The sequence below is a fragment of the Cotesia typhae genome, unplaced genomic scaffold, assembly GCF_013202065.1.
Source record: "Cotesia typhae breed Kobodo isofemale line unplaced genomic scaffold, CoteBio_Ctyphae scaffold_13, whole genome shotgun sequence".
Classification (NCBI taxonomy): domain Eukaryota; kingdom Metazoa; phylum Arthropoda; class Insecta; order Hymenoptera; family Braconidae; genus Cotesia; species Cotesia typhae.
In genome coordinates, this window is record NW_027423774.1 from 1,307,486 (window position 1) to 1,322,573 (window position 15,088).

General features: G+C 25.8%; 4 protein-coding genes across 6 annotated transcripts; 2 read left to right on the top strand and 2 right to left on the bottom strand.

Annotated features, from left to right (window-relative positions):
- Nucleotides 1–295: 295 nt before the first annotated feature.
- Nucleotides 296–3,675, bottom strand: Kermit (PDZ domain-containing protein GIPC-like protein kermit). 2 transcript variants are annotated; one of them, XM_074255066.1, is made up of 5 exons: nt 3,533–3,675; nt 2,591–2,924; nt 1,105–1,201; nt 649–1,028; nt 296–582 (listed from the first exon to the last, which is right to left on the bottom strand). In XM_074255066.1, the coding sequence occupies exons 1-5, from the start codon at nt 3,610–3,612 to the stop codon at nt 346–348; spliced, it is 1,128 nt and encodes a 375-aa protein (XP_074111167.1). In that variant the 5' UTR covers nt 3,613–3,675; the 3' UTR covers nt 296–345. The 2 variants fall into 2 exon arrangements, with proteins under 2 accessions (XP_074111167.1, XP_074111168.1); XM_074255067.1 differs by lacking the exon at nt 3,533–3,675 and adding an exon at nt 3,028–3,050.
- Shams (glucoside xylosyltransferase 1 shams) lies at nt 3,533–6,312 on the bottom strand. Its single transcript, XM_074255065.1, is given in 3 exon segments — nt 3,533–5,465; nt 5,468–5,522; nt 5,597–6,312. Coding segments are annotated over 3 exon segments (1,131 nt in total). The 5' UTR covers nt 6,068–6,312; the 3' UTR covers nt 3,533–4,860.
- A 289-nt stretch (nt 6,313–6,601) lies between these two features.
- Nucleotides 6,602–10,036, top strand: Sak (polo like kinase SAK). Its single transcript, XM_074255061.1, has 9 exons — nt 6,602–6,784; nt 6,852–6,947; nt 7,056–7,269; nt 7,517–7,629; nt 7,709–7,798; nt 7,859–8,134; nt 8,206–8,742; nt 8,826–9,422; nt 9,498–10,036. The coding sequence occupies exons 1-9, from the start codon at nt 6,746–6,748 to the stop codon at nt 9,855–9,857; spliced, it is 2,322 nt and encodes a 773-aa protein (XP_074111162.1). The 5' UTR covers nt 6,602–6,745; the 3' UTR covers nt 9,858–10,036.
- A 399-nt stretch (nt 10,037–10,435) lies between these two features.
- On the top strand, nt 10,436–14,781 carry M6 (neuronal membrane glycoprotein M6). 2 transcript variants are annotated; one of them, XM_074255069.1, is made up of 5 exons: nt 10,436–11,034; nt 11,704–11,840; nt 12,088–12,270; nt 12,361–12,511; nt 12,602–14,781. In XM_074255069.1, the coding sequence occupies exons 1-5, from the start codon at nt 11,031–11,033 to the stop codon at nt 12,916–12,918; spliced, it is 792 nt and encodes a 263-aa protein (XP_074111170.1). In that variant the 5' UTR covers nt 10,436–11,030; the 3' UTR covers nt 12,919–14,781. The 2 variants fall into 2 exon arrangements, with proteins under 2 accessions (XP_074111170.1, XP_074111169.1); XM_074255068.1 differs by lacking the exon at nt 10,436–11,034 and adding an exon at nt 11,158–11,484.
- Nucleotides 14,782–15,088: the final 307 nt, after the last annotated feature.

Genomic DNA, 15,088 nt, shown 5'->3' on the forward strand with positions numbered 1-15,088 from the left:
TTAAAAATTGAAGTAAAATAAATTTATGAAAATATATCAGTGCACATCAATGTAAAAAATTACAATTATAATCATAAAATATTAATATTATCTATTTATCATAATTTTATAAGATATTTGTGAACTCAGTATTTAAAAAAAAATTTTAATCTCCACTATAATGTATAATTTATAAATATTTATATATAAATAAATTTTGCTGATATATCCTGATAAATAATTAATCATTTAATGTTTCAGGAAGCATAATATGGCAGATATAATATTTTAAATAAAAGAATTAAGTGAGAATTAATTATAATAATAATAATTTTATTAATAAATTAAATCTAAAAATTTTTTCATTTAAAAACGACCACTTCTTGCGTCAGTAATTGCCCCCCATAATTCAATAACGAAATCATCGCTAAAACCAAAAGCTTCAAGATCTGAATTGTCAATAGCTTCAGCAAAATTCATGCTATTGGACTTTCCTTCCGCTAATTCCCAAATTTGGGTTGCTAATTCATTGTCATTAATACCCATGAAACTTTCAAGAATGTTATTTATTTTTTCAACGCCAATCGTTGAAGAATCATCAACCTAAGAATGAAAAATAATGAAAAAAAAATTAAATAATTCTATAACATAATTAATAAATTAAATTACCTGCTGAATTTGTGTACTTCCATCGGCTTTGAACCTCAGAGTTTCTTTTCCCGATCCATAGCCAGGTTTTTTATTTTTTTTAATATCACCCCTGGGACCAATACTGCCAAATCCACTTTTCTGAGGTTCTACTAATCTTAGAGTAAATGTTGAACCTTTCGGAATATCTTTCAACATTTTAGCGACCTCGTAATGTCGTCTACCAACCAAGTTTTCCGAATTTATTCGTTCTATGTGATCACCTACTTGTATCACTTTAATTTTATCAATTACTGATCCTTCTTTTATCCGTTTTATAAATGCATATCCAGCTCCATTGTCTGTAATCGTTAATCCTAGCGCATCTTCTGTTTTAACTAATTCAATCTCTTTCGGTCGACCTACGGATCATTTAAAATTATTTTAAATTTTTTTTTTAATCAATATTAATTTTAATAAATATAAAAAATTACTTACTCTTGCGATGGGAAAATATAAAATCATCTAATCCTATTTGCCCGCCCAATAACTCGTTCATATCGACCTTATGGGTGTTTAACGTACAAAAAAGAATCTAAAATGAAAGAAAGTATAAAATAATGTAATACTAATTATTATTTAATTAATTTAAGCATTGAATAATAACATTAGTTGAATGCTCGATAACATTTATCTTTGAAAAGTTGATAAGAAAAAATGTTGTAATTAACATAGGATTCAGATCAAGGTCATGAAATTTATCGGTTAAAATTATTTGTTTTATTACATTGAATCACTTTTAAAATAAATCGGTTGGCAAAAAAAAAATTTACATTTAGAAATTTTAAAAAACTACAAATGCAATTTTTTAAAAATAATTTTTTGGAGCAAATTTATGTGTTAAAAAAAATTTTTAAATTGTCAAGTGACAGCTAATTTTAATGTCATTAAATTTAGTTGTCACTTGAAAATTTTTTTAATTTTCTTCAACAAATAAATTATAGCAAAAAAAAAAAATTATTAAAAAAATGGACTTGTAAAAATTTTAATATATTAAAAATGCAATTTTTTTAAAATAATTTTTTAGAACAAATTGTTTTGTGCTAAGTTAATCCTCATTTTGGAATTAATTAATTAAATAATTTAAAAATAACAATAATGTATAAATATTAAATTAAAATTTTTTAAAATTGATTCACAAGTGTGGTAACAATTTATTGAATTTATTAACAGATAAATTATTTTGTGGTAATAATATAATCGCGTCGAAAAATTCTGCGAAACGTATCAGCCGAATGGTTAATTGCGATGACATTAAAGTTAGCTATTACTATAATAATTTTTTTATTTTTTTAAATAAATTTGCTCTAAAAAATTATTTCTGAAAAATTGCATTTTTTCCTTTTGCAAATTTCTACAAGTCAATTTTTTTTTCTAATTTTTTTTGCTGTAATTTATTTTTAAAAAAATCTTTAAATTAATTATCTGCCAAATTGATTCTCATTTAATTGCGCATTTAATCTACATAAAAATGTCTGTTAACAAGTAACTGTTAAAAATCAGCGACCTATCAAGACTATTGAAATGTATTTAAAAAAAAAAAAAAAAGTATTACAGCATAAACTTGCGATGATGCAATGTAGTTGAACAAGAAAAGTTAATTTACAATAACAAGTCGAAATCAAATACAAAGAACAACTACAGCTATTGATATGAAGAGAAAGGAGAAAGGCTTAGTCGTGTAAATTGTTAATAAGTAAATTTAGAACCCAGTGGGATATCCGGAACGCTGGCAGGGTCATGAACCATGACCAATGTTTCCGGCATCCAATAATAGTGATGAATGATGCTGATAATAACGATGTGTTCCCATACACACAAGACTACAGTAATTATTGTAACACTAGATTTTCGTATTGTAATTGTGATTGAAAAGTAGTTGATAAAATGATAAAAAAAAAAAAGTCATAAAGATAAAACTCACTTCACTTGTTGGTAGATCATAGCACTCAGCTATTTTCTGATAAAGTTCACGGACGTTTTTAAAATCCGATATAAATCCCGTTGGGCTGCCATGTGCTAACTGACAGCGAAAGACCAGATGTGTCTTACTTGAATTTTGATTATCATCTGTTGACTCTGTTTGATCTTGATGACCGAACTTGTCCCGTTTACCAGTTCCATTTATATTATTATTGCTACTACTACTACTACTGACGGTTTTATGACCTTCATGATTGTGAGCTCCGTTACCCGTAGTCTTCTCTTGAGCAACAGGACTCTTTGACACCGTCTTCGGTTTAAATAATGGCATTTTTCTACAGAAAAAAAAAAAAAAATAAATAAACACTTTTAGTTGTTGGAAATATATATTTTTTAAATAACTGTTTATTATTGTCTACTGTAATTTAATGTTTCTACCGGAACATTTTAATATTGTACATATGTCTACACTTTACTCACAAAAAAGATAATTATCACAACTTTTTTTTATTTTTATTTCTCTCAAATTATACTTATCAATATATTATTATCGCATTAAATATCCTGTAACTTGTTTTATAATCGCTACGTATGATTTTAACGTCAAACGTATAATACAAGTTTCTGCATCAGTAAACAACATACTGAAGAAGTATTATATCTTCACTTCACAGAAAACAGCATCATCATTCTCATCTTTTCTTATTTTACTTTATAACTTGTAATTTATATTTTGATTAAATAACATTTTTATTTCTTCGGAATTTCAAAAACTGTCTGTTTAATTTCAGATAATATTAATTGGTATTTATTTTTTTTTTTTTTTTTTTTTTTTTTTTTTTAGTAATGCAATAAATTATTCTTATCTTTAAAATAAAGTGGGAGTGATGAAATAACTTATTGTACATTTAATTCTGTTAAAAAAAAATAAAATGATACATACGTGATACTTATTTTGATGTATATTAACGAGAAATACTGTTGAAAATAATTATCTGTTGAAGTAAATAAGTTTAAAATCATGACAGAATAATTAAGGTCTTAAACAGCATAATAGCTTGTGTTAAATTACACTAGGTGAACAAAAAAACTTCATGTATGTTATCGTTTTTATCTTCATAGCTATGTCGAGTTTTATCAGAGATTTGTTATCATATCCAATAGGAATAATTGAATTTTTACATTACACGTGTAATTGTTATTAATAATTGTTATTGAATAATTAAAAAAACACACTAACTTAATCTATCTTTAGCTCTAATAGTAATCTAATGACTTTAACTTGAATAATTGGATGAAAACACTTGTTCGACTTCACCAGACAAACTAGTATATATATATATATATATATATTTTTTTTTTTTTATTATTATTAAGTTTTAACATACAATATAACAATTGTGGTCTAATAAAAGCATACAATGTGTAAAACTGCTAGTACATTACAGTAATATCCTCGTGACCTCTCATGAATCTCTCGAGTAAATTCCCCACCAACTACAGAACTTGGTACGTTGTACATAGTTGGAGGTACCTCACTTTACTCCCTCTCAATTTTCTCTATTCTCTCAACCGTTTCACTCAAACACATCATCCATAATTTACTCATTATTGTTAAGAAAAAAAAGTATTCATTAAAAATAAAAATGAATTGTGGCTTTATTTATTAATTAACACTATTATAAATCTGAAATTAAAATATTAGAATTTAAATAGTATATTCAAAAGAAACGAAAATTTATTTTTACTCTAAATAAATCACAGTTTTTATTTTGAGAAACAATTACTAAAGGCACAATTTACTGTATTTTTAACGAAATTAATATGACGTTATTTAAAAAAAAAAAAGAAAGTATTACTTATTTATGGTACTGGATCTTTAGTTTTTATCATTTTTTTAAAGTACATAAAAAAAATGTAGAGAGCTAAATATTTAATAAAAAAAATACTTGAGTTATTTCATCCACACAATTTACAATAAATTCTAATTTCCCTAATAAACTTTTATAAAAAATTCTTTTAAAAATCATCTCCATAGTATTAATACTATAACAATTTAAACAATTAATCACAAAACAATTAATAATTTTTTTACGTACAAATCGTAACAAATTTTTTTGTGTAAAGCAATAATTTACAGTAAACAACTGTCAGAAATAATGCAGCTATTTTACAAATAGTGTATAAAGTCAATTCGTAATTGTTAATAAATTGTATAAAAAAATTGTTCTATATAAAAAAAAAAACTCTTCATACTTGAGCATCAATAAATTAGTTAATAAAATTATTGCCTATATAAATTTCAGGTTGTATTATGAAAACCTTCCAAACTTTACCACAATGTGAATTATCATCCATCATTAGATAACTTTGCATAGGTAAAAACAAATTTTCATATTTATCAGTGCCAAATTGATACTGTTGCATTGCTCGAAAAACAGCACGAAAAGGAGGCTGTTTTTGTGAGTGAAATGTACCTCTCGATCCGTGTATCACTAATGCACCTTCTGTCTCAGCATTAGTACATACAGACATGTACATACAGTGATCTGGTCTGTAGTTATAACGACACGGATAAATATACAATCTTTCTGGATGGTAATGAAATATAATATTAATAATATCCTGATCACCCCATGTTATTTTTAATTTATACTCTTTGTGAATAGGTATCACATAATCTGTCCATCTAAATTCACGCATTCGTGTTAAATTCATCAACATAACACCTGAGTTGACACCGAGTTTCCCGTAGTACGGATGTTTGGCAAATCGATTGTACCATCCTGTATTGGGATCTTCATGTTCTGGACTCAGAGCAGCCAATTGTGTTGAATTCATTTTTTTAAATTCATCCCAGACTAACTCTGGTGGTGCAAAAATAATGTGTCTGTATCAACGTATAGTATGGCATCAGTATCATTCAATAAAGCCTGTAATTTAAATATTATTCATTATTTAAATTTAATTATCAATAACTTAGTAATAAATTAAAAATAATAATTACCGGTAGAAAAAGTCTTTGAGCAGCGCATGGTTTAAATAATCTTTTCCACATTGAAGCATCACTATTGTTTGGAAATTGAATTGGTTTCAGTACAAAAGTAAATGAATTATTTGTTAAAGACTTCCATTCGCTGAGTTTCTCATCGAATGCTACGATCAAATCATCTTCAGCTATTACAATCAATTTCAATAATTTTTTCGTAAAAACTAATGCAGATTTAAACATTGTAAGAGATTCATCTAATCTGTCACCACAAACGACAACACAAATAGTGACTTCTTGGTTTATTATTTCCATCGAATCATTTTTAAGACGTCCTCGAGCACGTGGATCTCGATGATTTGAAATGATTTCAGTATTCGAATCTTCATCATTTTTTTTGTTACTACTTGATTGCGATGAAATACTTAAAACAATTATCACACCAATAATACATAAAAAAATAATAACAAATCTGTACAATGATTTCATTGCTCATTATTTTTTATTGCTTTTTAATTTAGAATACTTCAGATAATTGCAATATTTTAAAAGTATACTCAACATTCTTGTTTCTGTTACAACTAACAAACATTTAAATTTCTTGGCATTTTATTATTCATATCTTTTCTAGATTTGAGTAAATTTAATCCCATCTTTTTATATTTTCAATACTATTATTATTATTTTGTTTTCATATGACCAAGTGTCAAATTATTCTCACCATAGGTGTTTATTTTTGTAAAATATTAATTAATAATACTTTAATTTATCACATCAATTATTTTTTTTTTTTTTTTTTTTTTTGTTTATTAACACTTATAATACTTTTACAATTGTTACGTATAAATAAAAAAATTAATTTTATACAAAAAATTCGATTATAGCAGATATTTTTCGAATAATAATAATAACAATACAATCACTACTCTACCGGCAAAATTTGAAACTATATGTGACTATACTGTAGTAAATTCTTGAGTATATTCCAATCCAACCCCAAAGTAAACTAAATGGCGGGTGGGTAACCGTAATTCTGTTTTTGTTTACTTTTTTTTTTAAACTCCATTTTTTACAAATGTACAATTTACTTATTAAAATGTTTTAATTTTTAATTAAAAATAAATTTATTTGTGTTCTATTAAGTAGTTAGATTTAAAAACTCCCGAAATGCCCCCGATGTCTGAGGGATTTGGCGACCGTATCGAGGTTAGTAATTTAAATTTTCACGTTGAAATACCAATACAGTATTTATTTATTTATTTAATTATTAAAGGATTACACGGAACTCGGATTTCTTGGCAGAGGAGGTTTCGGCGATGTTTATAAAGCAAGATGTCTAAATACAGGAATAGATGTAGCGATAAAAAAGGTAAGTATTAAATTCTGATGTACGGTTTGAGTATAACGTACACTGACAGTACCTGTTGCATTCAAACAAAACAGCTCACAAGCTGATAGAACGCTTTTCTTATCGCAGATTAACATAAAATTAATGCAAGACCATGGAATGATTGGCAGAGTACGTGAAGAAGTAGCCATTCATTCAAAATTGCGGCATCCATCCATTCTAAAGTTCTATACATCTTTTAAAGATGCTAAATTTGTTTATATAGTGTTGGAACTATGTCCTTATGGAGATTTACAACGTTTTCTGAAAAAACATTATGTTCAAAAGCTTTCAGAAAATGAGGGTAATTTTTTTTTTTTTTAATTATTATTATTATTATTATTATTATTATTATTATTATTATTATTATTATTATTATTATTGATATTAGTATCAACAGACAATAAAGTAATTGATTAAAAGTATTTGGGACATTACTGTATTGTTTAATTATTAATAAGGATACATAATTTCTGTTAATTTATCTATTTATTGTTAGAAAGTCGACCTGATATTTATAGTTTTTATTCTAAATAAATTTGCTTTTTTAGCTGGCAGAATTATCAAACAAGTAGCGGAAGGGTTACTCTATTTGCACGATAGAAATATGGTTCATAGAGATATCTCACCTTCTAATTTATTATTGACTGCAGACATGCAAGTGGTAGGTGCAAAACTATTTATGACATAAACATACTATTAAAAAAATTTTTTTTAATCATTCAAAGTCTTACTTTTTATAGAAAATAGCAGACTTTGGATTAGCAAAATTGATGAAGCCTAATCAAAATAATATGACTATGTGCGGTACACCCAATTATATTGCACCTGAGGTAACGTTAATTTTTTTTTCTTTGAATAAAAAAATATTAATGTGACAAAAATTAAAATAGGTTGCGACAAAATCATCACATGGTCCTAAAGCAGATTTGTGGAGCTTAGGATGTTTGTTGTATACTTTACTAGTTGGTAAAGCTCCATTTGACAGTGGAGGCGTAAGAAGTACTTTGGCTCTTATTGCTAAGGGTTATTATACATTACCTTCTTATTTATCTGACTGCGCAAAAGATTTAATAAGCCGTTTACTACAAAAAGAACCGCATCATCGAATTGAATTACGTGATATTTTGAAGCATCCTTTTATTACATCTATAGAAAAAAAATATCAAGTAAGTATTTTTATTGACTATTTGATATTATTCATGACTATTTTAAATGTGAATTTGTTTATTATTTTTAGGAAAAAATGTTAATGAGCAGAGCATTGTCACGAGATAGAATGGCTGATTCAGGGTTGGGTAAAACAATGTCTTCAGTAGATCGAATGGTTCGAGGTCGCTCTCGTTCAGAAGAGCGCGCTTCGTTGTTACCATCGACGTATAATCCTTTAACACCACATTTTACCGTCAGGAGTGATCCTGTAATTAATAGAAACAATTGCCAGAATAACTTGGCTTATCAAAATAAGCGAAATGATTATTCTCATGAGCATACTTCGGTACGATCAGGCATTCCACCATCTCGTAGTCGGATATTTTCACGAACCTCACACACCAGTGTCGACGATATTAATTATCAAAGGAATGATAAACAAAAGTATCGAGAGCAAGCCGTTGGCTATCTTAAAGATCAAGATGTTAATGTAAAATTACAAACACCACCATTAAATTCTAAAAGACTGCTGCCGACAAGACATCGTACGAAAAATGTTATTCTCACAATTCTTGACAACGGAGAAGTTTGTCTTGAATTCATAAAAAGGAAAAATAACAATATGGTAATGTTTTATTATTTTTATCTAATATTTGTGTTTATAATTCATCTTTTTATTAATTATAATGAAAATTATACTAAAAATAGGAACGAATTGGTGAAGTTTGTAGGATATCAAGTGATGGCTTGCAAATTATTTTATATAAATTACGAGAATCCAGAGAAATTGATGATAAACCACCTTCACTACCTGTTCATGGCGCTGATATTTATTCATATGAAAATTTACCTTCTCGGCATCACAGGAAATACGTTTATGCTGCAAGATTTGTTAACGTCGTTAAAGCAAAAACACCTAAAATAACTTTATACAATGAACGTGCAAAAATTCATTATATGGAAAATGGGCCACGCCCAGATTGTGAAGCCCATTTTTACAATGGTATTAAAGTTACTTGTGTTGATAATATAATAAAAATAACAGATCTAGTTGGTAACAGTTATAGAGAAGGAGAAATACCAGATGAATTAGAAGAATTTTATGAACATTATAAAAAATGTTATCAACGTTGTTTATGCCTGGAAGCATCATTGACTTCATTGGAATCAACAACAGAAGAATCTTATTTTCCTGTAATTATTGGACGAAAACCTCTATCTGCTGGAAATTTTTCTTCCCTACAAGGAAAAGAAAATGTATTAAGAGTAATCAATAGCCCACAAACTATAAATAATTCACCCGTGGTAAATTATTTAATTTATTCATTCAACGTCTTTCAAATTAATTAAATTAACTTTATAATTAATTTTTTTTTTTAGATGCCGTCATTTGATTATTCTGTAATGTCTGGAGTAACGTTGAAATCTAAAAGAACAACTTCTAATCGCTCAATACAGTATGATTATAAAAAAGAATACATTCCCGGTATTGGAAATGGAATTCAATTACCAAATGGAGATATTAAAATAGAATATGATGATGGATCTACTTTAACAGTTTTCCCGAAAAGCCAGGGTAATGAAATATTGTATGAAAGAAATAATGGTATGATAAGTAAATATTCAACAAATCAACATAAAAAATTTCAAATACCTTATGAAGTACAAAAGAAGCTACGACGAGATTTGCCGGAAGTAATTTCTCATTTTGTACAATCAAGTCATCGAAATATAAGATGAATTATTTTTTTCTTTTATGTTTTTTAACAAATTGAATGACAATAATCGTTGTAATATATTTTAAATATTATTTTCAATGTTAGCTATTAGGAAATTGCATATAAATAGTTTAATTGATATTTTTCAATTAAATGTATAACTAAATAATTTTATTACAATTAAAATAATTATTTTTATAATATTTTAATGTAAATTATAAATATTTAGTCGATATAAATTTAAAAAGTAGTTAAATAAATTTAATTGAAGTATGTAAATTAAAATGAATGAATTTATAGTATCTAACTTCAATAAATATTTAAATAAAAATAATACATCTGTAATAAATTAATTCATTGACCTCATCCAACAATCTGTGTCAATTTCCATAATTATTGTTTTACTTCTCACGTTTTTGCTTTTAAATAACTCATTTCTCAGAAATTACTCTGTATAGTAAAATTAGATATTAAATAGACGTGTAATTAAATTATATCGAGTATATTATTTAATTTGTCTCTGTGTAGAATAAAGTAGTCATCGTCATTATTAAAAAAAAAAAAAAAAAATTTTATTTCTCTCGAGCCTTTCACCTGTCCCATGTTACATACAATGTACAGAAAACCACAGTACTCTACTCTTGTACATTTACATTGGAAGTAAAAACCTAAGCCGTTATAACCTTTTCGCCATGTTGAATTCATTCACTTGCTCCATAACGCTCAAAAGTATCCACAACGTCACACAAATTGACGTAAATAAACAATAAATTATAAATAATTAAATATAATTATTAATTTTGTGTCATCAGTATTTTCATAACAATTAAAATGATAACTAGCAACAATAATAATAGTAGGAATTAAAAATCTGTCATAGGTAAATAAAAAAAAAAAAAAAAACTTATTTTTCTTACTCCATAAAAATAAGCGCCATGAAGATCTAATTGTAATTAAAAAATATAAAAAAAGTGACGTGACCGGATCTGTTAATAAGCAAGCCTATGTGGGATGTTATGTTGTATCTATGAGACATTTGAGTGTACGTCAATTATATGTTTAATTGTTTAAACTGAAGGTACAGTTAGTGAAATCACAATCTCACTGAAGTACGCACTTGATAGAAGGCAATAGAAGGAGCACACCCATTCCAAATAACCTGTAACTGCTCACTGTTCAGCAATATACATTAAAAATGGGTAAGTCTATTATTTTTTATATAATTTATCCCACTTATACTTTAAATTAAATAAAAAATAAATATCTGATAATATGTCTGGTACAATTACGGAGTGATGATGATAAAATTTATTCTTCCGCGATCTAATCTTATCTTGAGTCACTTAAACTTATCATTATTAATGTTAGTCATGATTCAGTTATTTTTTTGTGGCTTTTTTTAAATTTAATTTTAAAAAATAACAAAGTCATACTATTATTTAAAAGTGAAAGTTTTAATTTTAATTATTTTATAGTATAATTTACTGTAATTATATCTAAAGCAATGACAACAAATAGCAGGTTTAGATGTTATTCAGATAGTGGTGCAGTTGTCATTCCACTAAACAAAAGAACTGTCAGTAATATTAGTGTTGATAGATATTCTGAAAGAAGTATTCATGATGAATATTTAGATGATAAACCTTACAGTGAGTTTATTAGAACTAATTAAATAACTTATTTATATTCATGAGGAGGAAGCACTTGTGTACGTGTTCATTCATTAGGTTAAAGCAACGTTCAAAGATTATTACTCATGCTTTTATAATGTACATTGTTTACTAATGGTTTTATCTTTCTATTTAAAAAATTTAAATAACTTTACTTTTGTTTTAATATTTAAATCTGTATTTTTTATTATTTTTTAGGAAACATGTGCAACGACTGTATGACCAGAGTACCATATGCAACACTCATTGCAACAATTATGTGTTGTTTGGGTGTTGGAATATTTTGCGGTACCATGTACCGGGGAGCTACACTGACCGCTTTACTGATGGATCAGGTATTCAATAATTATTTAATAATTAAAAAAATTTTTTTTTGGAATTTTATAGCAATTAAATTAAAAAAAAAAATTTAATTAAAAAGTTTTACACACAAAAATTAATAAAATTACGAGTGAAAATTTTTAGAAGTATTTTTTTATTGTAATTAATTTGTTAAAAAAATTTTTAAAATTGCCAGCTATAGTCCTAGGGCTTAAAATTGATTTATTAGTTTATTGATCATATTATTAATGTTTGTTAAAGGTTTTCCACTTGAGACTTAGCTGGCTTGAAGCATTACAATTAATTTTTGCATCAATTGGTGCTAGTATGGCAGCATTAGGATTCATGATACTTTGCGTTGGCTGTCTTGCAACGGGAGCAACAAGACACAAAGTCTATCGAGCTTGGAGTACACGTGTTGGTGGTCGCATCTCATGTGCTGTGGTAATTAATTCATTTTTCAATATTAATACCGAGATAATATTCATTAGATATAATTTACTATTCTATATACTAATTAAAAAAATTTTTTAGTTCATGGTCATCACTTACATTCTTCAATTTGCTTGGCTGTTAATTTTTGCATTTTTAGTGATTACGACATTTGTATTCACAATATTTTGGGGTCTTTGTGAAAATCCGCGTGTTGGATCTCATACCGACTGTATTGATTTCAATCAATTTAGTGAGTTTTTTCAACTATCAATTTTTTTTTTGTTAATTAAATTGAATTAAGTATAAAAACATATTTTAATTAATTAATGGATTATTTTAGGTTTTATGTTCCCTAACTACACGAGGAATGAAGATATGAAAATATGTGGACCACAGGAAGTGAAATTATTCTGCAAAGATTATGTTGAGAAAGCTGAAGTGATGTTTATTTTAGCAACAGTGGCTTCAATATTGGTAGTACTTAGCCTTATCCATTATTTAATGTGTCTATCAGCAAACTATGCTCACATCCGTGATCATGAAAAATTTCAAGAGCTACAAGAACTTCAGTACTTACAAGACCCTGGCGATGGTGATTCTCCTCAACATGGTATGGATACTTTGAGCTCTCATCATCATAGCAAAGATAGATTCTAGGATACGGCCCGCGAGATCTTCTCTCTGAGCTCCAATTAAATGTCTCCCCATTTCTTCTGCTTAAAAATAAAAAAAAAAAATATATATAGGTATACATATACACAGAGATATATATATATATATATATATATATATATATATATATATATATATATATATATATATATATATATATATATATATATATACATAATATCTTATTGTATTGTGCAATGTAAGGTCTACCGTTAATTATATAATAGGTACATTTTGGCGAAGTTATTAAAGTACCTAAACTTACCAGATGCTTACTCTATCGTTACACTGAATTTTTAAACTGGAAGATCTTGCGGGAAATTTATGCCGTCCATTATTCTAATAAAAAAAAAAAAAAAAAAGAAACAGTTGGCAGTCAAACTTCTTTACAAAATGTAAAGAGCAATCTATGACATATCTATATTTATTTCGATTATTATTTAAGAATTTTGGCTGCTTACATGCTGCTTTAAATGAAATGTTTTATATAGTTTAGTATCGTATTAATTATTGTAATCATTTTACATGCTAAACGTATTTACGTTTTTTATCATACCTATTCAATACTAAGTATTATATGTGTATTGTTTATAACATTCCACAATTTACAAATTTATATTAGTTGAATTCACTTTTTTAATTTTATATATTTAATTACTTAATATTGTACAATAAATTTTTATTTAAAATTCATTTTTTACAACGCATGAAAATTTGTAAAAAAGCGCGTATCAATTTTGTACGTATAATAGTAAATTATTTTATATTTAAATCATCAAATTTCAATTACGCCTAATTAGTAAATTGATATATCATTTATTAATGAAGTAAACGTTATTTTACTGACTCTCAATTAAAATTAGTTCATATAAATAATGAAATTGGGAGTAAAGACTAATAATTTGTTAATTTTATCGGAGTAATAAACAATTAATAGCAAGTATTAAATTAAAATTATCAGAAATTAAAAAAATAAATTTATAAAACAAATTAAAATTATTTTTTTAAAGTTTGAATTATAAAAATATATATCTAGAAATGAAATTATTTATCGTTGATGAACTGAAATCTGATATAAAATTTCCTCAAATTATATTAGCCTTCCTATTAAATTTTACCTATATAAATAAAATTATTTATTCTATTCTATCAATTAACATAAAATATGTACAATCAAAAAAATGTTTAGCACAATGATTCAAAGTATTTACAAAATTTTCGAGTCTTATATATAGTTCTTTGATATTTATATATCTATCTATGAATAATATACAATATTATATATACATAATTACATTATTATATGATTTTTCTATATATTTACAGTGCAAATACTACTGCGATACTTTTTATTCAGTATATTTACGATAAAGATGATTTTTTATAATTATATATTTCATTTACTCATAGAATTTATTTTCATAGATTTTAAAATTTCACGTCGATATATGGTACTAAAGTTTTAAATTTTTTGCTAATATTTTTTTATAATTTCAGAGTTTATTAAAACCTGATTACTTTTTAATGTAAATTTTTTTTTTAACATTTAGCAAATTATTTTTGATTGGTTGATTTTTATAATAAATCAGATTGAAATGATAGTAAAAGAATCGATAAATAAATTTTTTTTTTTATAAATTAAATTAATAATTAAAATCTAAATTCTTGATAGAAGTAATTAATGCTCATTTTAATTCACAATACATATTTTAAATTATCGTGCCAAATTGTCGATATTGAACTACAAAAAAGCCTAATAGTGATAATAAAAAAATTAATTAACCAATATACTTAATGATACAGAGAAAGTCTTAAAGTATCTAAAAAAAAAAAAAAAAATATTACAAATCATACGTACTCTAATAAAGTACTTTTTGTTCATATTAGCTCAAAAGAAAATTTTAATATTAAAAATTAAAAGAGCTTTAAATACACACAAATATGAATGTAAAATACACATTTAAACAGATTTAAATACTATATTGCATATTTTAAAATCTATAGAACTATTTAGAGATTTCAAAAGTTATATATTGACAGATTATCTTATAAATCGTTCAAATGTAGTAAAGTTAACATAAAAGTTAAATAACACATAAATATCTTTGCGTGTTTAAAAACTGCTAAATTTAAAAGTTATTAAAAAAAATTACTC

Coding starts and splice junctions, on each gene's coding strand:
- Kermit (XM_074255066.1), bottom strand. CDS start 3,612: ATGATTTTAAACTTATTTACTTCAACAGATAATTATTTTCAACAGTAT. Junction 2,925..3,532: donor TACATCAAAATAAGTATCAC/GTATGTATCATT, acceptor TTTTTTCTGTAG/AAAAATGCCATTATTTAAAC. Junction 1,202..2,590: donor ATGATCTACCAACAAGTGAA/GTGAGTTTTATC, acceptor CTTTCATTTTAG/ATTCTTTTTTGTACGTTAAA.
- Sak (XM_074255061.1), top strand. CDS start 6,746: ATGCCCCCGATGTCTGAGGGATTTGGCGACCGTATCGAG. Junction 7,630..7,708: donor TGACTGCAGACATGCAAGTG/GTAGGTGCAAAA, acceptor TACTTTTTATAG/AAAATAGCAGACTTTGGATT. Junction 9,423..9,497: donor CTATAAATAATTCACCCGTG/GTAAATTATTTA, acceptor TTTTTTTTTTAG/ATGCCGTCATTTGATTATTC.
- M6 (XM_074255068.1), top strand. CDS start 11,340: ATGACAACAAATAGCAGGTTTAGATGTTATTCAGATAGTGGTGCAGTT. Junction 11,485..11,703: donor TTTAGATGATAAACCTTACA/GTGAGTTTATTA, acceptor ATTATTTTTTAG/GAAACATGTGCAACGACTGT. Junction 12,512..12,601: donor TATTGATTTCAATCAATTTA/GTGAGTTTTTTC, acceptor GGATTATTTTAG/GTTTTATGTTCCCTAACTAC.